The sequence below is a fragment of the Malus sylvestris genome, chromosome 13 (assembly GCF_916048215.2).
Source record: "Malus sylvestris chromosome 13, drMalSylv7.2, whole genome shotgun sequence".
In the NCBI taxonomy this organism is placed as follows: Eukaryota; Viridiplantae; Streptophyta; class Magnoliopsida; order Rosales; family Rosaceae; genus Malus; species Malus sylvestris.
In genome coordinates, this window is record NC_062272.1 from 10,656,096 (window position 1) to 10,682,509 (window position 26,414).

Sequence of the window (26,414 nt, forward strand, 5' to 3'; positions counted from 1 at the left end):
TAACCACGAAACTTCTAAGTACCGAAGTGTGGTATCGTCTTGACTTGCCTTATCTGTCTCATAGGTAGATGTGGCATCTTCTCTGGAAGTACTCTTCCTCCATCCAGGGGTGGTATCTGTAACTGGTGGAGATGCACAAGGTAATGTATCAATTTCACTTGAAGCTTACTTGTAGTTTCAGGCTTGGTCAAGCGCGATACAAACCATGTAGTAGGAGTCCCCCAAGTCGCCGAGCTAGGGGATCTGCTGAAAGAGGTGACAGACAAGGTAAGCAATCAGAGCTCCGGCTGATTGTTCACATTCTCCCTATCTTGCAGGCAGCATGAAGGATAAAGAGAAGAAAAATGAGAAGAGATGATATGGGATACTTTTGCTTTTGAAGAAGTAACTTTCCACAGGCTTATTCTTGAACTGGGCTGGAGGGTTTTCTGGTTTCCTCCAGAGTATAAGGCCGACTGAAGAATTTGAGGGTCAAAACAAGTCCATCAAATCTAGAGTACGTTCGACCCTGCTGATATGGGATACTTTTGCTTTTGACAGAGTAGTGGATGTATCGGCACGTGTGCTGTTACGCTTGTCTCCACATGCTTCCTTGTATCCTTCTCACTTGCCTATCTGTTCCTCAGGCAGATGCGGTATCTTCCCTGGAAGCATAAGATGTTGAAGATGAGTACTCGAGAGCAATGCCAGGTAAGTAATCAGGTAAGGGGTTCCAGGCAGTCAGTTCCTGGCTGGAAGCTTGATTCCCAGTGCTGACTGATTGCTCTCATTCTCCTTGTCTTGCAGGTAAGAACAAGGCCAAAGGAAAAGACAGGGAAAAAGCATGATATGGGATACTCTTGCTTTTAACCCTGATGATATGAGATATTCTTGCTCTAGTATAGCTTGTTTACAGAGGTGTTATCGGGGGGAAAGAAAGCTGAATATTTTGAAAGGCTTCGTTGGGAGTGCCCTCTCAGATAAGAGGAAGGGTTGAGCATTTTTGCAGGTCTGCCTGTCCGTTGGGGATGGAGGTCGACATATATAGGAGTCTCCCTAACATCAAGTAATAATGCTATTCCTTTACCTTGCTTGGTCATAGCACGGTAGTGGGAGCTGCCAGTTTCACATGTTTTAACTCTGTCAGAGCACTTTGAAAAAGTGGTCTGTGGTATCTGGAAAGCTGATGTTGCGTGTGAAGATTACAGACAAGCTTTATCCAAGGAGATCCAGCTCTTGAAGTTGGGAAAGTGGTGTCTCTTCGGTTTTTGAACAAGCAATCCTGTCGGGGATCTAGCTCTCGAGATTCGGAGAACGATGCCTCTTCGATTTTTGAGAAAGCAATCTTGCTGGGGGTTTGGCTCTCGAGATTCCGAGAGTGGTGTCTCTTCGATTTTTGAGAAAGTAATCATGTTGGGAGTCTGGCTCTCGAGATTCGGAGGGTGGTGCCTCTTCGATTTTGGAGCAAGCAATCTTGTTGGGACTGTTTTCTCGAATGTGAGTAAAGGTTGGGCATGTTTGCTAGTCTACCTTGCCACGAAGCACAGAGGTTGACATACAGGGACTTTCCAATTATCCAGCAGTGGTACTGTTCCTTTACCCTCTCTTCGAGTTTTTAGAAAGTAATCATGTTGGGAGTCTGGCTCTCGAGATTCGGAGGGCGGTGCCTCTTCGATTTTGGAGCAAGCAATCTTGTTGGGAGTGTTTTCTCGAATGTGAGTAAAGGTTGGGCATGTTTGCTAGAGGTTGACACACCGGGACTTTCCAATTATCCAGCAGTGGTACTGTTCCTTTACCCTTGTGGGTAATAATATGGTAGCTAGACCTTCAAAATTTATGTGTCTAAACTTTGTTAGTGTTGTTTCTTTGCTATTCTTTTACCCTTCTTGGTCAGAGCGATGTAGTGGGAGCTACAAGCTTCACGTATCTCAACTTTGTCAGAGAACTTTGGCAAAGTTATCTGTGGTACCCATGAGCTACTGTTGTGTGTGGGAAGTGGGTGATTGAACAGTACAATTCATGTGCTTTCTACTTCGCCAGAAATCTTCGACAGAATGCCCATAATTTTCGCAAAGCTGAGTGTGCGTGTGACAGGTGCTGACAAGGCTGGAAAAGTAGGTGCCTCTTCGATTTCTGAGATTGGCCCTCGTGGTCTCTGAGCAGCCCAGCTTTTGAGAAAGCAAGCCTCTTCGATTTCTAAGATCGGCCTTCATGGTCTTTGAGCAGCCCAGCTTTTGAGAAAGCAAACGCCTCTTCGATTTCTGAGATCGACCTTCGTGGTCTCTGAGCAGCCCAGCTTTTGAGAAAGCAAACGCCTCTTCGATTTCTGAGCAGGCGCCTCTTCGATTTCTGAAGCTTCATCGAGTGCAGATTTTTATAGGGGCTGACATTAAGTTCCAAAGCACACTTGAATATCCACCAGTAGAAGCTCCATTCTTGCACTTCTAAGATTTGATTTGTCCGACCTCTTCTCTTTTCAACACCTTTGAAAATGTCTGGCCCCTCCGACCGTCGTTTTGACTTGAACCTTGTTGAAGAGGCAGCCTCGCCTTCTCCAGACAACATATGGCGCCCATCCTTCGTCTCCCCTACTGGTCCTCTTACCGTTGGGGATTCTGTGATGAAGAATGATATGACCGTTGCGGTAGTGGCCAGGAACCTTCCCACTCCCAAAGATAACAGACTACTTTCCAAACGGTCTGATGAGTTGGCTGTTAAGGATTCTCTGGCTCTCAGTGTTCAGTGTGCATGTTCTGTGTCTAATATGGCCCAACGCCTATTTGCTCGAACCCGCCAAGTTGAATCATTGGCGGCTGAAGTGATGAGTCTCAAACAGGAGATTAGAGGGCTCAAGCATGAGAATAAACAGTTGCACCGGCTCGCACATGACTATGCTACAAACATGAAGATGAAGCTTGACCAGATGAAGGAATCTGATGGTCAGGTTTTACTTGATCATCAGAGATTTGTGGGTTTGTTCCAAAGGCATTTATTGCCTTCGTTTTCTGGGGCTGAACCGCTTAATGAAGCTCCAAATGATCAACCTCTGATGCCTCCTCCTTCTAGGGTTCTGTCCAGTACTGAGGCTCCGAATGATCCCCCTCCGGTGCCTTCTCTTTCTGGGGCTCTACCGACTGCTGAGACTTCTCCTAAGCAACCTTTGTGAAGGCTCCCTCTTGTTTGTTTATTTTGACTCAAGTATATGTACATATTTGTAACTTATCGGGGATATCAATAAATAAGCTTTCCTTCATTTCAACGTATTGTGTTAAATACACCAAAGCCTTCTTCGCTAAGTTCTTTGAATTTTCTTTTGTTGAAGCTTTGTGAGTGGAGCATGTAGGTTGAGGTAGTGTTCCCTTAATTTCCCGAGTGAGGAAAACTTCTCGGTTGGAGACTTGGAAAATCCAAGTCACTGAGTGGGATTGGCTATATGAATCTTAGAACGCCATTGTGTTCTGTCCTGTGTCATGTCCTCCGTTAGATCCAAGTACTCTAAGTCTTTTCTTAGGGTCTCTTCCAAAGTTTTCCTAGGTCTTCCTTTACCCCTTCGGCCCTGAACCTCTGTCCCATAGTCGCATCTTCTAATCGGAGCGTCAGTAGGCCTTCTTTGCACATGTCCAAACCACCGTAACCGATTTTCTCTCATCTTTCCTTCAATTTCGGCTACTCCTACTTTACCCCGGATATCCTCATTCCTAATCTTATCCTTTCTCGTGTGCCCACACATCCAACGAAGCATCCTCATCTCCGCTACACCCATTTTGTGTACGTGTTGATGCTTCACCGTCCAACATTCTGTGCCATACAGCATCGCCGGCCTTATTGCCGTCCTATAGAATTTTCCCTTGAGCTTTAGTGGCATACGGCGGTCACACAAAACGCCTGATGCACTCTTCCACTTCATCCATCCAGCTTGTATTCTATGGTTGAGATCTCCATCTAATTCTCCGTTCTTTTGCAAGATAGATCCTAGGTATGCACAAAATTAATAAAGGACTTCTACATAATTCCCTACCTGGATTTCAAGTAATAACTTGATAATTCTAATTTATATTCATAAGATCTATTGTGGGTAAATCTCATTCACTCGAATCCAGGGAATAAGTCTAATTTATGGAAATGCGATACACCCTGACCCTGATATTCCCTGAATACCAGGATAGACATGTGATGGCCGACACCCGAGGGCGACGAAAGCCATTAATTTATACAAAAGCTAAGAATAAGAAATAAATAAGGGTTATAAATTTAAATACAATGAATTAAAAATTTAGGAACGTGTTCAGAGCATACAACTAAACCTAATCACTAAAAAGAATTAAGATAAAATTGAATGAATAAAGAAGTGGGTCATACATCGAGAGGATTCAAAGATGTTACTGCGGAAGTGTCTTGATGCCGGGATTAGGTGCCTTGATCCGAAGTCCCGAATGGGGGCGCAAAACAAAGATGAGTGGATCAAGTTCATATATATATAATAATAATAAAACAGTTATCAATGTACTAACCCCCACAGTTTATATATAATGAAAACTACTAACATAATAAGTGATGGATTTAATCAAAGTTCTAGCTTGCCAAAAATATCTCCAAAACCATATCGCGGAAATCAAAACAATAAACGTATCGTAGATCGTCTCTTAAGCATGGTGTGCTGCTAGAAAGATCACTGAATAAATATATCTCTCGGCCCAATACCTGCTCCATGGTCTCTGCACCCATAGCCAGAGATTACCACCTCCCGGCCCAATGCCTACTCCATGTCCCTCAACCCGTAGCTAGGGATTACCAACTTCCGGCCTAAATGCCAACACCAGATCCTCGCCCCAGGCGGCATATTGTCCTCTAGGTAAGCACAAATAGTTACGCCTCTTATAAATAACCACTTCATAATATAAAGTCATCCATCATTTATACTATAAAGAGGAGTTTCTAAAACATGTTCTAGCATCCTATCATCATTCATCAGATAGTCTACCAGATCATGGTTTTTATAGAAAATACGATATATAAAAAAAATATAGCTCAAAATAGGCTAACATTTAAGTCCTCACCAAAAACACGAGACGAAATCAATAAATTCAGTAAACAAGCTTAACATAAATTGAATCATAAATTCGTAGGCATGCTAATCATTTATGCAATTAATTTATAAAATCATGTAATTTTATAAGGGGTCCACTCACAGTACTTAACTGCCAAAAACTGCGCTACTAGCTATAATTCTGGATGAGGCTATATTTAGCCATTTCGATTGGAGATGACCTTACTTACCATGCCATCTTCTACGCTTTTACTTTAATTTAAAATGAGAAGGGTTCTTTCTACACATGACTTGCTATCTCATGTTTTGTTAACTTGATTTTGTCGAAAGTGATTTTGGTTATCTAAAAGTGTTTATTCACCATTTCAATGACAATGCTAAAAGGCTATAAATGCGCTGCTCAAGACACAATAAAGCAATATTATCAAAATTTGACGGTTGTGCTTCTCTTGTTAGAACAGTAAAATTTACATAACCAGAAATCAATTGGTAAATGTTTACAAAACGCAAAAACAAAATTAGAGGCGTTACTAAACAACAATGCAATCCTTTCGTGTTACATTTGAAATTAAACTAAATAACTTGTTTCTTAATTGGATCACCACATTAATATATTACTCGTAGAATAGTAAGAGGTTGAAACAAAAGAAACCCATCTTAAACACAATTAATAGAACAAATTAAAATAAACATTACTGTTCTTTTTGGGCAAAAAAAAAACAACAACAAAACAAACAAAATATAAAGAGTAATTCCAGGGAAACTAGATGTGTAAATTAAATTTTGGTAACTAAACGACATAGAAGTTAATGATTGAGCTATTACTTTTGTGTTGATTACCGTGCTTATTTTTTATTGGTGACTCATAGTTTACAAATTTAATTACAAAATTTAGTTTCCCGAATATTACCCAAATTTAAAAGAACATGTTGTAAATTCAAAGTAGATTGAGTACAATTTATTCTTTAATTAATGATTTTTTCCTATTAAATTTTGTGTTACTTGGAAAACAAGTTTCTCTCTTCTCATGATTTACTATAAATAAAGACACTGACTTGTAAGAAATATTATCCTACAATTTCCCAACGTCTTCTTCTCTCCTATCTCTCTTGCCGCACCCTCGCATTAGGAAAAAAAAGCTATATCAAATTGGGAATAAAAAAATTTGAACCGAACTCGGGTCCGATTTAGAAAGGCCAAGTATTTGAACTATTTTATTTGGACACCTCTTCGTTATTTACAAACGTTCTTCCCCCTGAAAAAGTAAAACGCTCGTGTTCCCCTTCTTCGTTCCAATCCACTGTCCAGACGGACCAGACCGATTCCTCACTGCGCCCCAAATTCAATGTCTGCCGCCTCTTCGCTGCAATCGAGAGCTGCCGGCGGCACCAAACCGGATATTGACGCCGCAAACGAAGCCTTGAACCCGATGGACGAGGACCTTAAGGTCTCTAGCAGCGTTGGCGCGCTTAAAGTCACTAGGCAGGTGCCATCTCGTCAAGCCATGGCGAAAATGCTGCAAGAGCGGTTGTTTTGCATCCCGTCCTTCAAAATCTACGACGGCGCTGCGGAAACCGCTGGGCTTTTCGACTACGGGCCTCCCGGCGTCAAGTTGAAGAACAACGTTCTTGCATTTTGGCGTCAGGTGAAGTTTAAGGAAACTTGATTCAAATTTTTAAGCCAATAGTAGAAGTAGTTCGGTTTATTAAAATAAGTCCAATTTTTTAAATTTAATTATTTAATTATCAAAAATTATATTTTAAATGATGATTTTTAATATAAAAATTAATTTTTTTCCTAATTATTTCTTTGATTATTTATTTATTTTTTGTTATTTTTTGTTCTTCCTCATGCTTTAAACTCCATTTATAGATCTTAATTTTAATTTTTATAATTAACCTATATCACAGGTTAATTGTATTTACTTACCTATAAAGCAGATTCTTTATTATAATCAACCTATCGCAGATGAATGTGTTTTGCTTGTAGATATATTATGTTTTTTTATTCTACCTTTTAGTTAGATTTCATATATCGCTTATAGGTATAAAATATTTGTTACTTGAGTTAGGGTATAATGTTTTGCGATAGATTTATGTTAGTATATTATTTTTTTTGGTATAAGATATTAATTAGATTTTTAATGCATGATTTTAATTGATTTCTAATATTTTTAGAAAATATAAAACAAGTAAAAAATAAAAATAAAAACATGTAATTAAATAACTGAACTCACTCCTAAAAACAATCTATGGATCTGGATCTAAATGCCCTTTAATTTAATACTGTATCAATTTCGTTTTTGATCAGGTTAACTTAAAGACTTGTTCTATTTCTTTTGCAGCATTTTGTTCTTGGGGAGAACATGCTAGAAGTCGAGTGCCCGTCTGTCACGCCCGAGATCGTTCTGAAAGCGTCGGGGCACGTAGACAGATTCACTGACCTTATGGTTAAGGACGAGAAGAACGGGAACTGCTACCGCGCAGACCACTTGCTGAGGGATTTCTGCACCGAGAAGCTTCAGAAGGATCTCAACATCGCCGAAGAGAAGGCGAAGGAACTCAAACATGTACTCGCTCTGTTAGATGACCTCTCAGCTGAAGAACTAGGTGCAAAGATCAAAGAGTATGGGATTACAGCCCCTGACACGAGCAATCCTCTGTCTGATCCCTATCCATTTAACTTAATGTTCCAAACGTCAATCGGTCCGTCTGGCTCGAGCACTGCGTAAGCATTCAAACACATTGTCGAATATTTGTTTTTTGTGTATTTTGTTTCAAAGAATTTGAGAGTTGTGATTCTTCGTGTTTCATTACTCAGGTACATGAGACCGGAAACTGCACAAGGCATATTTGTGAACTTCAACTATTTGTACTACTACAATGGCAACAAGCTACCTTTTGCTGCGGCTCAAATCGGCCAAGCCTTTCGAAATGAGGTAATGAGTCTTTCTCTTTGAATGCTTTTGTTTTGTGGTTCTTGTGCAAGTAATTGATTTCGAACATGTTTATCTATGCGTGCAGATTGCTCCTCGCCAAGGGCTTTTAAGAGTCCGTGAGTTCACACTCGCGGAGATTGAACACTTTGTAGATCCTGAAGACAAAACTCACCCGAAGTTTAATGAGGTCGCGGAGTTGGAGTTCCAAATGTTTCCGAGGGAAGAACAGGTATCTGGCCAGTCTGCAAGGATAATCCGCTTGGGTGAAGCAGTTGCAAAGGTTGGTTTTTATCGATTTCTCTTCGGCCTTCCTTTTTGTCCTTTTTTTTTTTTCTCTTCTGTTTTTCTGACATTGCTGCATTTTTATAGGGCATACTCGACAATCAGACTTTAGCCTATTTCATCGGCCGAGTCTACCTCTTCCTCACACGGTTGGGTATAGACGAGGAGCGTCTAAGGTTCCGCCAGCACCTGCCGAATGAAATGGCGCACTACGCTGCTGACTGCTGGGATGCTGAGATCGAGACTTCATACGGGTGGATTGAGTGCGTCGGGATAGCAGATAGATCTGCATATGATCTTCAAGCTCATTCAGTAAAAAGTAATAAAGATCTTATGGCTCATGAAAAATTTTCAGAACCAAGAGAAGTGGAGGTATGCTTTGTTCCGAATCGTTTAAACCATCACTACAGTTAGTAAACAACTAATTAAACATGGTTTCTTCACTTATCTAAACACGTTAACTCGTCATTAAGAACATTGTTCGTTGCTAACTTGTTTTGTGATTTCAGGAACTGGTTATATCTCCGGTGGTTAAAGAGACCGGCCTTGCTTTCAAGGCGGACGGAAAGAATGTAGTTGAAGCACTGAAGGTGAGTACTCTTTCTAGTCCACCCCATCGTTTTGTGATTAATACTGAATATGGTTTTGGTATTTAATTTCTGCAATCTTGTGTGTTTCAGGCCATGAATGAAAAAGAAGCTTTGGAGATGAAAGCGGATTTAGAGGCGAAGGGCGAGGTGGAGTTTTATGTCTGCACACTAGGGAAAAATGTATCAATAAAGCAGAATATGGTGACGATTTCATACAAGAAAAGGAAAGAACACCAGAGAAGATTCACACCCTCAGTGATCGAACCTTCGTTTGGTATCGGGCGGATCATCTACTGCCTCTTCGAGCATTCATACTACACCAGACAAAGTCAAGCTGGGGATGAACAGTCGAACAACTTGAACGTGCTCCGTTTCCCTCCTCTCGTGGCGCCCTTTAAGTGCACGGTTTTCCCGCTGGTTCAGAACAAGGAGTATGAGGAGGTTGCTAAAGGCATTTCCAAGTCACTGACCGCAGCTGGCATATCACATAAAATCGACATTACAGGCACCTCTATCGGGAAAAAGTATGCACGGACTGACGAGCTTGGTGCGCCCTTCGCGATCACGGTGGATTCTACAACGTCAGTGACAATTCGGGAGAGAGACAGCAAGGATCAGGTTCGTGTAAATTTGAAAGAGGTAGTGGTCGTTGTGAAGGAGCTAACTGCGGGGCTTAAGACTTGGGCAGACGTGTGGCGTGCTCACAGAGTCAGAAGGCAATCTAGGCTTAGAAATTTACTTAACAAATTGTGTTTTCCCTGCTGAATTTACATAGAAATCTAATTTTGTTGTATTTTGGCTCTAGAGGAAAAAAAGAATGAAGTCGTTCGACTAATTTTCGTAGATGATGATTGTTAGTATCTTCCTTTCGTTGTGGAAAGATAAGCGGAATGAGTTTGTTGTTTCTCTGTGAAGGAAATATGAATCCCAAATATTTGCTGACAAAGTTAAAAAAAAAACCAAATTCTAGACTGAAAGAACAACAAAAATAAAACCCATAAAACTCTAAATTGAATTGGCGGAACATAAAATCCAATACAAATCGAGTTCATTAGAAATAGCTCGAATAGTCGATCTAGACCTATAAATGGGTCGGGTTTATTGGGTTTGGATCGGATTCGACCAGACCCATTAATTTAATGGATCATTCGACCTCAACTAATTAAGCTAACGGCTCATTCAAACTCAACCAGTTAATCCAATAAGTCATCAATTTCACCCGTTAACATTTTTTTATTTTTTTATTTTTTTATTTTTATTTTTTTTATTTTTTATGTTTTCACATTTCATCCAAACCAATAAAAGATTGGTGCTTTCAGTTGTTTTCTTCTGCTACCTCAAAACCCAAGTCTCCCTTGCAGCCGACTCCATCACTGCCAACCAATCTCTTCAATGCGATTCAAAACCCGAGTCTTTACCCTGTCCCGGTACGCTTTACTTAGTCCTCCAATTCTTATATCATTATAATATACATATATATATACCTCTATATATATACATATATATTATATTTTTATGCATTTCAGTTCTTTGCTTGTAACACTGAGATTTGTACTCTCTCTACCACAACAGCAAAAGTCTCTGCATTTCAGAGACACCCAAAAGATTTTACAGTGCACAGAGAGAGAGAGAGGGATATGGGTTTTGAGGTTGAGGTTCCAGTGGAGTTCGAGGTTGAGGACTTGAGGTTCCAGGCAGAGTTCCAGTGCTATTTAAAGTTCTTGTTTTTGTTTTTGTTTTTTTGGTAGTCTTAGGTTTACGAAATTCGACAGAGAGTGAGGGTTTTCTATTAGGAATATTGAAATCACACAAAAGTCCTCAAAAACGGGTGTTAACGGGTTCATTTAAAATAACCCGTTAACCACCCGATCTGTTTAGCACTCATCTAAATACTAATTTTAACGGATCGGGTTAACGGATCAAGTTGAAAATGTCAGGTCAAAGTCGATCAACATATAATCTCTCTGATAAATTGGTGAGCACAATGCAAAACAGAAATAGCATGAAATTTGAAGTTTGCCTTGAAGTCATGAAGTAAGATTCTACTGCAGATGACCACTAAAAGGCAGGTTGCATATCCATGTAGACAAAGTATCTAATTCGTTCCAAACCATGAGGATTCTCTCCGGATCCTTAAATCGTTTATGTTCATCATACATTGTACGGTCATAAATTATTTTAAATAATTTTATTTAAAATTAAATATGAATATTACCTGATAAAAACCGATCGCATGATGTACGATGAACATACATAATTTGAGGAAGATCTTAAGAAAGAGGATCCTCATTCCATTCAAAAGCCATCAAATATGCTGATGTAAATTAAAGAATGCATTTTTGAAAAAAAAAAATATTTGGTAAAATGGTGAACCAAAACCCGAAAAAAGAAGAACGGCTTCTTGGCGTCGTTTATCCTACCGCTACCAATCTAATCTTGCCGGTGGGAACTCCCTCTTCTCTTCCTCACTATCAATCCAGCCTCTTCCTCCCACTCTTTCTCTAAAATTGATTCCGTGGAATGGGAGCAGATTCCATTATGTGGGTCTGCAACTCAAGCACAGCAACCTAAAAAATTCCAATCCTTAATTTATTTTTTGTAATCTTAATATTTTTTTTTATTGTTAAATGTTAACGCGTAGTGAAGATTTATATTGAAATTTATAATAGAGATTTGTAATCAAATTCATTGAAATCTAGGGGCAAATTGAGTTTTAGGGTGACGACTTTTGAGTTTTAGTTTTAGGGGCAAATTGAGATTTAAATGAAGTTCTAGGGGTAAAAAAGTGAAATCAAAATCAACTTTCACAGGGTGTAGCTAAAATTAAGCCTATGATCTCACATTTTTACTCAACCACTTTAGCAATTTTATCGGCTATTGGACAGAAAAGCGGAAATATAATAAATGGAAATATAATAAAGGGAACGGATTTTAATTTCAGAGAATAAAATAATGACTTTTGAATTATATGAGGCAAAGTGAAATCAAAGCAAATTTAGGGGTGTAACTAAAAATAACAGCACTCTTAATCACAACCGTCTATTTCAAGGTTCACCGCTGATTCTGGACTGGCGGTGCAGCTGATATTTACCCCCATAACCCTATATGAATTTCCCTGCCCTCTCACCACACGACTCATATAATTAGTCATCCGACCCACCGAGGGCGAGAAGCAAACAGCAAATATTTTCCCGGAAAATTTCCTCTTGTGTTTCTCGCGTCGCTCTCTGATTGTTTTTATACCAAAGAAATTGAAGTTTTTCGAAGCTGCCGCTCAATATATTCGACGAGGTACGTGATTTTTTAGGGTTTTTCGAAGTGGGAATTATAAGCTTGATTTTACCTCGTTTTCTAATTTTGGGTATTGAAATTTTTTCTTAGTTTGAATATGCTTGGTTGTTGAACGTTTCGGATGTATTTTGTTAATTCAAATTTTGATACGGGGTTTAATTTTGTAAGAAATTTGGGTTCTGAGAAGTGAGAAACTGTTGGTAAAGTAAGAACAGAAATTGAATTTTTGGATTTTGGATTATGGATTATATTTTATTTTGTATAGATTCTGTGGCATTTAGACATTCACTAAATTAGATTATCTTAACTTCAGAAGACTAAACAATTATTTTTTGATTTGCTGTAGAGTGAACTGTGGGATGATCTGAGGTTGTTTTGCAATTGATTGTATTAGCTTTTTTTTTTCTTTCTTTTTCGGTTATTATTTGGTGCAATTTTGCGAAACAATAGAGTTTGCAATGTCGATGTTTTGATGGAATGGTTTGATACGTTGTAGATAAGTATTAGTCATGGCATCAGTGGAGCCAGCCGGTCCACGATATGCGCCAGATGATCCTACACTTCCAAATCCGTGGAAGGGTTTGATTGATGGTAGCACGGGTTTGTTATACTATTGGAATCCTGAAACTAACGTTACCCAGTATGAAAAACCGGCTTCTTTGCCTCCGCCCTTGCCAGCAGGTCCGCCTCCTGCTACTACCACACCAAAGCTGGCTGCAATTCCTGTTGCTCATTCAATGCAACCGAACGGAGTGATGCCTCAGGATGGGCAGCAGATAACACAAGCTCCACAACAGCAGGGGTCGCAACTAAACCAGTATTCTCAACCTCATGGACATATAATGGCACAACAGCTGAATCCGACATCATATGCTCAACAGCAGGGATCACAAATGGCTCAACCTGGACATCAACAGAGTTCACAAGTGGGACAGGCCATGCAACATCATGGGCATATGATGCAGCATCCGGGTCAGCAAATGCCTCAGCAACTGGGGCAACACACACCACAGGGTCACGGGTCACAAATGCATCAGTTTGCACATCAGCAGGTGCATTATATCCCTTATCAGCAAAGCATTCCTCCGCAAGGGCAGCAAAGTTCACAACAGCAATCTATGCATAGTGCACAAGGGCAACCACTGTTAAATCAACAAGAATATAAACCTGCATTCTCTCAGAGGGAGGAAGATGATTTTCAACAAAGAAATCAAATTGGTGTTTCTCCATCTCGATTTCAACCTGCGGGTGCCTCATCTGTGCAGAATCTTCCTACTGGGACCAATCCAGTACAAATGCCACAGAGGTCTGTTCATCAAGGGCCACCCCAACAATTTGGCGGCCCTATAGGAAACATGCAACACCCTTCCTCTTTTGGTCACCTGCAGCAACCTGGGGCTGATTTGCCTCACCATCAACATGGTTCTAGGTTCCAAAATCAAATGGACCCGGCAATGATACATGGTCAGCAGTCAAATGTGCCTCCTGTAGGATTAAGAATGGGTCATGAAGATAATTTCCATGGTAGAGGTGGAAATGACTATTACTTCAATAGTAACAATGAAGGACCACCAGGTCCTCAGCAACCCAAGCTTGCATCTATTCCGATTGCAAGAAGTCAGCAGGTATCTCTTAATTAATATCACTGACACATTCTGTTAGGTTTCCATGTAAGTTAATTACATTTAAATGCATTCTTCGAAAGTTAACTGATTTCTCATTATGTCATGCCATTTTTTTTCAGGAGATGAGTATGAGTGGTGGTCCTCCATTTCAAAATGCTACACCAGGTCGTGCCAGTGCACTGAATACCATGCCAGGTCCCATGCATAACGTGTACAGTCATGCAACAGGTGGTCAACCTTTCCCAAATAACTCTTTGGTGAAGCCCCCTTATGCCGGACCTACAAGTGTTACTAGTCTTTCACCTGTTGAAGTTTATCGGCAACAACATGAAGTTACTGCATCGGTCTGTATTTCTGTTTGCTTGGGATGTATTTGTGGGAATGTGGGAATGCTTGTAAATTTATTTGAACAGCACTGAAAATGGTTTTAGGAGTGGATACAAAATGATGTTGGTTTTGATAAGAGATGGTGCTCTATTGTTTATAGTTGTTGTGGACACAATAGCGTGTTAAACTAATGTGTATTCTTTATGACCTCAATTTTTTGCATTTAATTGCATAGGGTGACAATGTTCCTGCACCGTTCATGACATTTGAAGACACTGGTTTTCCTCCAGAGATATTGAGAGAGGTAAGTTATGTTCCCCCCTGGATTTGTTCGTTCTCTGATATTTTATAAATATCCATTATGAGATCCATGCCATTCCATTTTTGTATTAGTATGTGTTTTCTACTTTTGAACTCATCAGTTCTCACTTGTCGCAGGTGCGATATCTGCTCCGGTGGAGGAGCATATGTCGTACGCTGCACTGCTATTGGCACACTTACACATGCAACAACTATTCTGATTTTTGGCTGCAAAATGAACTGTTGGAGCCTATCTTGTAAAAGGGTGGTTGGCCCTTCATCCAAATCACACCTTATGTGACTGGGATTTCTTGCTTAATGGCTCCACCTGTTATGTCTTTATGCCCTCTTTTGTTGCCTCAAGTTGCTTGTGTAAGCAACCATATACCCATGGGCTTTTTTGTCATCTTACTCTTCTATCAATACAATATTTGTAGTCTATCTTTGCATGAGACATTCTTAAACTTTTTCCTGATCTCTTAGACCTATGTTATTGGTTCAGATTCATGCTGCTGGCTTCACATCTCCCACACCAATTCAGGCACAAACATGGCCAATTGCTCTTCAAAGTAGGGATATAGTTGCAATTGCGAAAACTGGTTCTGGAAAAACTTTGGGCTATTTGATGCCTGCATTCATTCTTCTTAGACAACGCCATAATCATTCTCAGAATGGCCCAACAGTCTTGGTTTTGGCCCCAACACGGGAGCTTGCAACGCAGATACAAGACGAGGTCTTGAAATTTGGGCGAGCTTCTAGGGTATCTTGCACGGTGGGTGCTCATTGCTTGACTTTATTGATATGATTGTTTCATTTTTTTCAGTTCATTTTGGTTTATATGTTTTATTCACTGTGATTGAACTTCATGATTCAGTGCTTGTATGGTGGAGCTCCAAAAGTCCTTCAGCTAAAAGAGTTAGATCGTGGAGCAGATATAGTTGTGGCAACTCCTGGTCGTCTTAATGACATACTGGAAATGAAGAAAATTGATTTTCGGCAAGTTTCTCTACTTGTACTTGATGAAGCAGATCGAATGCTTGATATGGGTTTTGAACCTCAAATCCGTAAAATCGTGGATCAAATACCCCCGCACAGACAAACCCTTATGTACACAGCAACATGGCCCAAAGAAGTAAGAAAAATAGCAAGTGACCTTCTTGTTAATCCTGTACAAGTGAATATTGGCAATGTTGACGAGCTTGCTGCAAACAAGTCTATCACACAGGTAATTTCTGAATGAGTACATTCTTTTTTGTGTTTTGACAAGTGCACATATTCTAGGATAATGTAACTAGTATATTAATGTGCTATGATCATAGAACTACAATTGTTATATCAGGTGCTTTATGTTTTCAGTTTTGATGAGTATCACTACTCACTACTCACATATAAGAAATCTTATGCAAAAAATTTATATTAAACTTAAATCTAATTATAACACGGAACCATAAGCTTTGCCGTACACTTCACTTCTGGCTCACATCAATAAGCTTCCACACGGAATAATTATATACAGTCGGTCTGTGTGATGGTCTATCTCCTTTTTTATGTGCATTTTATACTAAGGGTTTTTCAAATGCACACGTAGGGTAGAACATGTTTGTACTATTAACTTGGTTTGTGAAATGGGAACCTTTTTGTACGTCCAAAAAGAAGTAGGAACCTTTTTATTGCTTCACCTCGCAAAATGATTTGTTTATGAATATGCAGTACGTTGAAGTTGTCCCACAAATGGAGAAGCAAAGGCGCTTGGAGCAGATCCTAAGATCCCAAGAACGAGGTTCTAAGATCATTGTCTTTTGTTCCACCAAGAGGTTGTGCGATCAGATTGCACGTAGTATTGGACGCACCTTTGGGGCTGCTGCAATTCACGGGGACAAGTCTCAAGGTGAGCGAGACTGGGTTTTAAATCAGTTCCGGAGTGGAAAATCCCCAGTATTAGTTGCCACTGACGTTGCTGCTCGTGGGCTTGACATCAAAGATATAAGGTTAACTCATTTCAACGCACTTCTTTATTTCCAATTTAACATGTTCAGTTTATTAATGGAAAAAATAACGATGCATTGGGACAAAGATCATGATTGAGCTTAGAATTAGACCTCAACATTGTTTCAAAGACATTATACTTACGGAGTTTCTCATGTTACAGGGTGGTGGTAAATTATGATTTCCCTACTGGTGTTGAAGACTATGTTCACCGAATTGGAAGAACTGGGAGGGCTGGCGCAACTGGGATGTCCTACACCTTTTTCTCCGAGCAAGACTGGAAATATGCAGCTGATTTGATTAAAGTTCTGGAGGGAGCTAACCAGCAAGTGCCTCCAGAGGTGCGAGAGATTGCTCTACGTGGTGGGGCTGGTTTTGGCAAGGATAGGAATCCGATGAACCGTTTTGATTCTGGTGGGCCTGTTAATGGTGGTACTGGCCGCTGGGATTCTGGCGGCCGTGATGGAATGAGGGATGGGGGTTTTGGTGGTCGCGGCGGTACAAGGGATGGGGGTTTTGGAGGTCGCGGCGGTACAAGGGATGGGGGTTTTGGAGGTCGCGGCGGTACAAGGGATGGGGGTGGTGGCATGAGGGATGGTGGTTTTGGTGGTCGTGGCGGCATGCGAGATGGCTTTGGCGGTCGTGGTGGCTCTAGGGATGGTGCTGTTGGCGGCCGTGGTGGGAGAGGCGATTTCTTTTCTGGGCCTGGGAACAGGGGCCGAGGATTTGGTGGTCCTGGTGGTGGTAATGTTGGTTGGGGTAGAAATGGCAGTGGCCCGCAAGATCGGTACAACAGTATGGATGGGCGTGGGGGACGTGGACGGGGACGATTTGATAATAGAGTTGATATTCCTGACAGGAGCAGAGGCAGAAGCTATAGCCGTAGCCCTGACAGAGTTCGAACATGGGATATCAACAGAAGCAGAAGCCGGAGTCGAAGCCGCAGCCGCAGCCGGAGTAGGAGGAGTCGGAGCTGGACCAGGAGTCGGAGTCGTAGTCGGAGCTGGTCCCGTGGCCGTAGTCGCAGCTACAGTCGTAGCCGAAGTCGTAGTCATAGTCGGAGCCCCAGTTATGAAAGATATGAGAGGCCGCCACGTGTTTCGAAATTTGATGTGAAGGATCCTGTTCCTGAATCTGGGGCTCCACCTGTACCAGAGATGGTTCCTAAGTCCCCAGACACCAAGCCCATGGGCGAACTGCCAGTGGTTGAGGAAACTGAGCCAGTGCATACAAAGGGTGTTGGAGGAGACCCTTCTCATCATCCAGCGACTTAACCTGAAACCTGTCCTTGGGTGGAGGGGGAGACCCTTCTCACCATCCAGACACAGATCACTTTTTTCCAGTCCTTATGTGGTGCATTGATGTTGGTTTTGGTTCGTTAAGTGTCTTGCTTATCCCGATCTGCGAAGCTTGCTTTTTGGTGTGAGAATACTTGTATGCAGTAAGTTGGGGCTGGGCATCTTGGAATGAATTGGATGATACATATACAGTGGGATTAAGACATGCTGACCTGCCCAACTTCTTCAGCCGGTGGTGGAAGGTCATTTCAGGTAATTGGAGGTAGTTCTGGACGACGGATGTGTTAGGGTAGCTCTAGAGCACTCTTTTCAAGCACCGTCCACTATTTTGATCATTCAACAGTTGAATTCGAGTATTGCAGAGGACGTTAACTTGTCGGAATATTGGTGTCTAGTGTGAGAAATTGGGAAAGACATGTATTACACCTTTCCCACACGGAGTTTAGGTGCTTATTTTTACTAGATATGTCATGAATTAACCTATTTTTTCAAGTAACTTTTCTATGTTTAACTTCTCTCTCTCTCTCTCTCTCTCTCTCTCTCTCTCTCACACACACACACACACACACAAAGCACTGTGTTCAGGAATTTGTGGTTAGATGTAATGTGATTTAGGTACTACTAACTGTGAATGTGAAGCAGTTACTTTTTTTAGGAAAACTAATGAAAATGGTTTGAAAACTTTGAGTTTTAACGATAAGGATAAAATAACGGGTAAAGTAAATAGTATCATATTTGACTTTTTAGTATAAAAATGTGGTTTTTCGTTAAAGTGAACAGTACCACGGGTTTTCATTAAAACTCCCTTCTTTTTTTTTTTGCTGGTTCAACGATTTGAAATTTGCACATATATGTGGTCAGGTCGGTCGTAGTTCATACCCTGGTGAGCTTTCAGATTTTGGTTTGGTACTTGGGTGTCATTCTTTCCTCACCTTGTCCTCCATTTTTATGCTGGCAAAACACTTTAGCGATAGGTTGTCTAGTTCACCCCTTTATAGGTTCCGGCAAGGGCCGGTGGATCACCATTGGGAGCCAAGCCGGAGATCTAGGGGTATATTTTTGAAGAGATTTTCTCATAGTGTACTGCCTGTTCAATAAGCAATTGTCATGTGGTGAACAGGCGACGAGAGAATAAAGTGTTTCTCCTCTATAGATTTCTACCTGATGACAAAACTTGTAACCATGTTAAGCATATAAGTGGGAGACCCCAGGTGAATAAAGGCCCCTAATTGCCCTAAAAAGGTTTGAGCAAAGAACATATTGGCCTATCGCATACATAAGAATAATTTTGTGTAAAGACATCCATCCACATGCAAGTAAGCATATAGTTTTTGAGATTTCCAAATTCTAAAGTATTACCAAGAATATTAAGTCATAAAGCAAAACAGTCTCACTTTATTTTGCAATCACTTGGTCTCCAAGTCTTAAATATTATGCTAAGTATATAATATTTTGCGTTTATCTTTTTGTCACACTAATTTATGAACGTCATGAGCTTATAACTGAGCATAGCATCAAAGTGGTTATTGTTATTAAGTCTCAGTTAGAAGAAAAATTCCATGAAATAGATTTTACCGTCACATGGCTTCTCAATCTAATAATATATTGCTATGTGCAAGTTTTCTTCCACATAACAATGTCTTGTTAGATCGGGACACTATAGAAACGACGAACTTGTTCCATATAAGCTACTATCATCGATTATAAATTTAGAAGGGCACCCTAGCTACTATGATTAAGGTGACAAGAAACATATTTCCTATATTTTTTATAGTCTATCTTTCTAAAATAACCTTCATAAATCAAATGTATAGATTTTTTCCTTGTTTAATTCCTCATTCAATAATATTTTGTTTTAATTTTTGTAAATACGTAAATTAAAATAGCACACCGAGACAAAGATATCTTATCAAATAAATATATAACACGTAAGTTACGTACTCATGCAGAGGAACCAACACCCTTCACCTACCAAAGGAAGCTCCGTGCCAGTTTCATATCCACGACTCTAGAACCATATAAGCTACTAATCTACTGACATTCATTTTCATTTGTAGACGTGGTCGGAAGTCTGAAATTCAACTAAAATAGATTGTGAGTTTAATACATAATTATTGTGGTTAACTTATTACGTAACTAAACTAAAATTTATGAAATTTCATCTATTGTTGTATAAAAACTAAATTTCATGAAGCAATGTTTTAAAGAGAAATATATTCCATGCGAAAAAAGCACACCAAGAATAATGGGAGAAATCTTCTTTTCAATTCTCAACTAATAAAGGTAAGTTTTTCTACCCAACATATAAGTCAAGATAAGGTCAACGACAATAACAATATTTTGGCAGGAATCGAATAATAAACTTGTTCCGGATAGTGTTTAACTGTAGTGGCAAGAAGCAATTAAAATCAATACCCTTCTCCTTAACGAACAATATGTCTTTCTCGTTAAATTTTGCGTTACATTGACATTTGATTTGATTTTAGTCGTTAATATGAGAATTATTTTACATATCCCAATCCAGGTTGGACCAGAAAACTATAACATCTTACATCGATCAACGGAAATTGGATGATGTGTCTTATATGTATATGCCCACCTCCATATAACACGAGACATTTTGGGAACTCATTGGTTTCAGGTTCCATAGGAACTTCGAAGTTAAGCAAGTTTGGGCGAGAGTATTCCCAAAATAGGTAATCCACTGGGAAGTTCTGCTCGAGTGAGTTCCCAGAAACAAAACCGTGAGAGCGTGGTCGGGGTCCAAAACGGACAATATCGTGCTACGACAGAGTCTCGCCAGGAATGTGGTGAACCCCAGGTCGGGATGTGACAAAAACTCTCATCTACTATAAAAAGAGGTGAATCGTTAATTTGAGAATTATTTTACATATCCCAAATCCAAGTTGGACTAATCCAAGTTGGACTAGAAGACTCTCATCTACTATAAAAAGAGCTTCATTCACCATATCATTAAGCCATTTACATTTAGTACTATGGTTTAGTGTGATTCATCTTCACTTATAAGTGAGAGGTTTTAAATTCGATTCTCGCTAAGGACAACTATAACCATATTATCGCTTGCTTATTGTGATACTTAACCCACTTTCCCACCCCTTAATGTAGATAATAATGTTTGTTCGGAAGAAAAAAATTCAAACATTAGAGGGTTTTTTGCAGCACTACATTGGTATCACCACGATAGCTATCCTTGTTCTGGGAGATCAAATCTTATGCACTAAAAATGAGTGTGGTCTCTATGTGACCTACATTGTTGAATGATACGTAATTATAAACTTAATTTTTTTAATTTTATTGTCATAAAATTAATGCGTTAAACAATAATTTAGACCATAGAAATTCAAGCACCCCCTCTCAAATTTCAAATTCACGAGATGTTTACTGGTAACTATAAAGTAGGAAGTTTCTTGGCTTTTTCCAAAAAAAAAAAAAGAAAAGAAAAAGAATTAAAAGAAAATTGCAGCCGCCACTAGTTAGCGGTAGATGTGTCGGCACATCTGGGAAAACCTGATTGAACTTCTTTTGAGGGAGTAGGATTATCTACCATTTTTTTGTTTTCTCTTTCATTTTTTTTTATATGAACGGTTATAATTAAATTACGTTAATATTTTATATTAATTTTTTATGACAAGAGAAAAATAAAATAAGAAAATAAGAAATGAGAGGATGGAAGAAGATGGAAAGAAAAAGGAAGAGAATTCTACTCCTTTGTTCAACAAACCACAGGCCGTGAGCGTACGACCGCTCTTCTCACCACGACGTCGTTTCAAGTTTTTAGCGGACCAGACAAAATTCACCACTTTCCCGCTACGCATTACCCCCTGGCGGTCTTCGAGTTTTCCGCCGCTTAGGGGGCAATCTCGACATTTAACAAAGCTGCGAAACTGAAAACAAAAAAAAAGACAAAAAAAAGAAACTGAAAAGTTTCCCACTCGAAACGATGCGTATTGCGGGAATATCTCTTTTGCTCTCTATATTACAGAGATTCACACACCAAAACCGCCATCTGGCCCAAGCCCCCCTCTCCTCTCCTCTCCTCTCCCTTGCTTCTCCCTCATGGTTAGGGTTTCTTAACCCGTCTGCTTCGCCCTCAAAAGTATATATAATATATATATATATATATAATATAATATTATATATATATATTACGTAATGTTGCAGAAAAGCCCCTCTACTCTCTGCAAATTATTCGATTCCCGCCTCTAGAACTTTCTAGGTCAACCATGGATTGATTCAGATTATTTATTGGTAATTCCCCTCGCTCCTCAAGCTTTTCTCTTCTTTTCCTTTTACGTCCTTGCTTAGAAATTAAGGTACTGTCTTTTCTCCGAGCTCAAATAAAAATTTCCTTACAGTTTCGTCCCTCTCTTCTATTTTTCCTTGTGTTCACAGGCTCTGTGTTCGAATTTTTTTAGCTTTAGAAGGTAGTCTGAGAGTAGGAATATAATTTTCGTTTTCTTCGAAAAACTGTTCCTGATATTTTTGTTGGAATCATTGAATTTTTGGGTGTTGGAAGTTGAATTTTCGCGTTATTAGGGTTTTGTGTTTGTTTTTAGGATTAATCGGATCTAATTTTATTCGGTATTGCTTAGGACATCTTATTATTTGACATGATTGCTTTGTAGTAGCTGAAAATTCATACCTCGGTGCAAAAAAATTAAGATAAGTTCAGTTACTCCGTAAATTGGGTTTGAGTTCCTTGTCGAATGGTGGAATGCTCGGTTAAGTATCGGGTCGATTTCTGCTTATGATTATGTGATTGATGGTGGGGAAGAAGCCAATTCTTCTGTTCTGGTGTTTGGGTATTCTTTAATTGTTTAGAACATGTTTGATTCGTCCCGGGCTAGTGATAACGGGAACAAATCTTGTGCACAGACGGGTGCCTTATTGTTTTCTAGAGATGTTTTACTTGTTTGAGGATGGTTCTGCATTTTACTTTCCTGACTCTACTGAATGATGTTCTGTATCATTGTATTGTATAGGGGTGGCAGTACTGGAATGGAAATGTATAATGTTCCCGAACATGCGAATGATGAGGTTTATATGGTATGTTCTTACAAATCTTTCGACATTTGATTGAGCAGTGATGGTTTGTCCAGTGGTGAATTCTGTTTGTAATTTCCTGCTGAGTTGTTGAGTGTTGGTGTCTTTGGCTTTTAGATTCAAAACATGGAACAAAACCTGCATTTTCCAAGTTCCTTTGAACAAGTTGAAGGTACGTACAACGAAGGAGCTCCTGAGTTTGTTGTTGACCAGGGCATGTATTATCCCGCTGCCACAAGCTATGGGTATTACTGTACAGGTAAATTTATTGTCCCTTCTCTTTTGGTAGATCAATTTGGCGGCTCATTTGTCTCATTTGTACTTTGTGTTGAAACTTGAATAAATGTGGACAGGATTTGAATCACCCGGTGAATTTGAGGACCACCGTAGGATTTTTGGCGTTGATGGTCCAGATATCCAGTACACGGTTAGTGATTTATCTCTCTCTTACACACGCACATACTTTTGGTACTTTAGTGATTATTAGTGATGATTCTCATAATTCGTCCTATTTAACAGGGTGCACAGAATGAAAGTTTGCCTTTTGTATATTATACACCTAGCTATGGATATGCACAGTCTCCATACAACCCATACAATCCTTACATACCTGGTGCTATGATAGGCGCTGATGGCCAACAGTATACCATCCCCCCTTATCAGAACTCTGTCTCTTCACCTTCCTACATCCCTTTTGTTGTTCAACAAGATCCCATTCCCAACAGTTCACCTGACTCCTTGTTTGATAATGGAGCATCGGTTAATAGACCCGATGGAAGAGGGGTCAAATATAACTTAAATTCAGCTTCTGGAGGCTACCCTAACTCCTCGAAGTCCTCTTTAAATCAGATGAATCCCTTGACAAAGGTATCAGAAGGTCAAAGAGGTAATGGATCAAGCAAGCATGCTGTGACACATGGAGGTGTTTCTTCTGGTCGTTTTCCAACCCCAGCCTCGTCACATGTTAATCAGGTATTACTTTTTCTGTCCAGGTTTATGGTCTTTAACTTGTTGGGTGTTTAATTATACCAATAAAGTTTCTGATATGATCATCTTTGTTCACCTATAAAATTGTTACTGTCTTGATATCTGGTTCTTTTGAGGACCTTTAAAACAGAATCCTTTCTGAGTTTTCCCCTAATGCTTTCTCAGGTTAGAAGTGCATCTGGGTCGGTTTCGTCTGTGGATAACCTTCCAAATGGGAAAGTATTGCCTAATCATTTGAATGTGGAAATCCCCGTCACTAATGGCTTATCTAACTTTGGATCTAGTGCTCAAGGAAGGGGTGCTGCGGGTAAGTTTCGACCAAAATTTCATGTTGGTAGGGCCTTGAATGACGTACATGGTGGCCTGGAGGCATTGGGTGAGCAGAATTGTGGTCCTAGAATCAACAGGTTAAAAAATCAACTAGCCGTGAAAGCCTATACGACCAAGGCAGGAGATTGTGATGCACAAGGAAACATCATTATCCGTACTGATAAATATAACAAGGATGATCTGCCCGTTGACTACGCAGATGCAAAGTTTTTTGTAATAAAATCATACAGCGAGGATGATGTTCACAAAAGCGTCAAATACAATGTCTGGTCATCCACACCCCATGGCAACAAGAAACTAAATAGTGCATATGAAGATGCTCAAAGAATAGCTGCAGGAAAACATAGAGCCTGTCCTATCTTCCTTTTCTTTTCCGTGAGTTCTGTTGTACCTGTTGACTATTTTTTGTTGAAAACATATATAATTGTTCACCTTAATCGATTATCTCATTTATAAACCATTAGAAACAAGGTTTTTAGTGATTCATTAGGTTATGCTGATATTGAATTGTCCTTGCACAGGTTAATGCAAGTGGTCAATTCTGTGGCGTAGCGGAGATGGATGGCCCGGTTGACTTTCACAAGGATATGGACTTTTGGCAGCAAGATAAATGGAGTGGGAGCTTCCCTGTTAAGTGGCACATCATTAAAGATGTTCCAAATACCAGTTTCAGGCACATTGTATTGGAGAACAATGAAAACAAGCCAGTGACTAATAGCAGGGATACACAAGAGGTAATCTAGGTTTTTTTTCCCTGTATTATCTTAACCGAATCTTCCATTGTGGGTGATTTGTTGGGCATCTTTCACAATATGGTGTTTTGTACCTAGCTTGTGGTTTAATCATGTATAGTGGTTAGTGTTGCTGAGAAATGCGACTTGGAGGATTGGAATCCACACTGCCAGACTGGGCAAAATGGTTAAATGGTTGTGTGCATCTAACCACAAGTAGGCTCATAGCCTTTAATTGAAATCTAGGGTTTAAGAGTATGTGCTATGAAAATGTGTCCTGAATTTAGCAGTGGGTTCCTCCTCATCATTGAAAAGTGGATTTGTATTGTCACCGTCTCTCCGTGGGTTATGATTTCATTGGGTGGAGGTTAATTATTTTTTTTATACTGTGCAGATTATGCATAAGAAAGGCTTGGAGATGCTGAAAATATTCAAGAATCACACATTGAAGACATCTTTACTTGATGACTTTATGTACTATGAGGACCGTCAGAAAATCATGCAGGAAGAGAGAGGCAGGTTACTTCTTAGAAGCTTTGAAAGTCCATTTTTAGTACCTGGGCTGGGTCCTCCCCGCAAGCTGCACAACTCTGTGGGTGAGCTGCCTCGTATTAAGGAAGAAAAAGTCACCAAACTTAATGATGATGTGAACAACGCGAAAAAGACTTTGGTCTCTACTCCTGAGCAGGTTTCCTCTAACTCAAGTGTTATCAACGCGAGTATCAAGAATGAAGATGCTGAGCGCAAGGCAACTGAAGCAAAAGATGATGTCGTGTCTACCTTAAAAATTGATTCCCTCACTATTACTCCAAAGCAGGCAGGATCAAAATCTTCAGCTGCCGCTGTTACTAACACCGGAAAGGTTGATGTTGTCACTGTAGGTTCAATGCCCGTAAGAGTTAACGGGTATTCTGAATCCTTGGGTAATTTAACAGTTGGAACAATCCCTCTGGATCCTAGAGCGTTACAGCTAGAGAAGGGCGGGTCTATCATAAAAAATGCAGCTCATCCTCAAGAGAAATGATTCGGAAGTCGGTCACAGTTTCCTTTTATCGACTGTATTTTTGCTCGGTTCATTCATCAAATCCCGGGTTTATGATACTCGCGGCAAACGGTAAAATGCAATGCTCACTCTGATGTTGTCTCTTTTTGTTGTTTTTAACCCCCTCTGATTTAGTGATGTTGGTCCATACTTTTTAGTTACATCCTGGATTTATTCGTGGGTTTGTTGCTCAAATCAGGTGGAAAATACAGTTTGATATAATTCAAGAAATCAAGATAGCAATTAACATTATCTCCAAGTCTTTGAGAGAAAGTTGTGCTCTGTTCGGTTTGGTTCCTTTTTTGTATGATTGGTTTTGTGCACCTCTTTTCTCTACCCCTTGCACTGTTTATTTTTCACATTTGAATTGAATAAAAGGAAAACTAATGAAAATAACTTGAAAACTTTAAGTTTTATCGATAAGGACAAAATAAAGGGTAAAATGAATGGTACTAAGTTTGACTTTTTAGTGTATAAACGTGGTTTGTCGTTAAAAGTGAACAGTACTGCGGATTTTTCGTTAAAACTTCCAATAATAAATGCTTGTGTTAGAACGTAATATTGTATTTACACCTCTTATTTCCGTTTTTCTTTTCC

At 39.8% G+C, this 26,414-nt stretch overlaps 3 protein-coding genes across 6 annotated transcripts; all 3 read left to right on the top strand.

Annotated features, from left to right (window-relative positions):
* Nucleotides 1-6,296: 6,296 nt before the first annotated feature.
* On the top strand, nucleotides 6,297-9,676 carry LOC126595110 (glycine--tRNA ligase, mitochondrial 1-like). The gene is made up of 7 exons (XM_050261467.1): nucleotides 6,297-6,671; nucleotides 7,371-7,753; nucleotides 7,847-7,964; nucleotides 8,050-8,244; nucleotides 8,334-8,618; nucleotides 8,756-8,836; nucleotides 8,927-9,676. Exons 1-7 carry the CDS (start codon nucleotides 6,372-6,374, stop codon nucleotides 9,599-9,601), a joined length of 2,037 nt encoding a protein of 678 aa, XP_050117424.1. The 5' UTR covers nucleotides 6,297-6,371; the 3' UTR covers nucleotides 9,602-9,676.
* Nucleotides 9,677-11,958: 2,282 nt separating this feature from the next.
* Nucleotides 11,959-18,174, top strand: LOC126595105 (DEAD-box ATP-dependent RNA helicase 46-like). The gene is made up of 8 exons (XM_050261451.1): nucleotides 11,959-12,127; nucleotides 12,624-13,752; nucleotides 13,872-14,096; nucleotides 14,315-14,383; nucleotides 14,882-15,151; nucleotides 15,254-15,604; nucleotides 16,090-16,367; nucleotides 16,529-18,174. The coding sequence occupies exons 2-8, from the start codon at nucleotides 12,637-12,639 to the stop codon at nucleotides 17,637-17,639; spliced, it is 3,420 nt and encodes a 1,139-aa protein (XP_050117408.1). The 5' UTR covers nucleotides 11,959-12,127; nucleotides 12,624-12,636; the 3' UTR covers nucleotides 17,640-18,174.
* Nucleotides 18,175-21,687: 3,513 nt separating this feature from the next.
* LOC126595107 (YTH domain-containing protein ECT4-like) lies at nucleotides 21,688-26,069 on the top strand. 4 transcript variants are annotated; one of them, XM_050261459.1, is made up of 8 exons: nucleotides 21,688-21,997; nucleotides 22,667-22,730; nucleotides 22,845-22,986; nucleotides 23,081-23,154; nucleotides 23,247-23,699; nucleotides 23,880-24,419; nucleotides 24,566-24,778; nucleotides 25,170-26,069. In XM_050261459.1, exons 2-8 carry the CDS (start codon nucleotides 22,683-22,685, stop codon nucleotides 25,797-25,799), a joined length of 2,100 nt encoding a protein of 699 aa, XP_050117416.1. In that variant the 5' UTR covers nucleotides 21,688-21,997; nucleotides 22,667-22,682; the 3' UTR covers nucleotides 25,800-26,069. The 4 variants fall into 4 exon arrangements, with proteins under 4 accessions (XP_050117416.1, XP_050117414.1, XP_050117415.1 ...); XM_050261457.1 differs by having other exon boundaries at nucleotides 21,688-21,932; XM_050261458.1 differs by having other exon boundaries at nucleotides 21,991-22,108.
* Nucleotides 26,070-26,414: the final 345 nt, after the last annotated feature.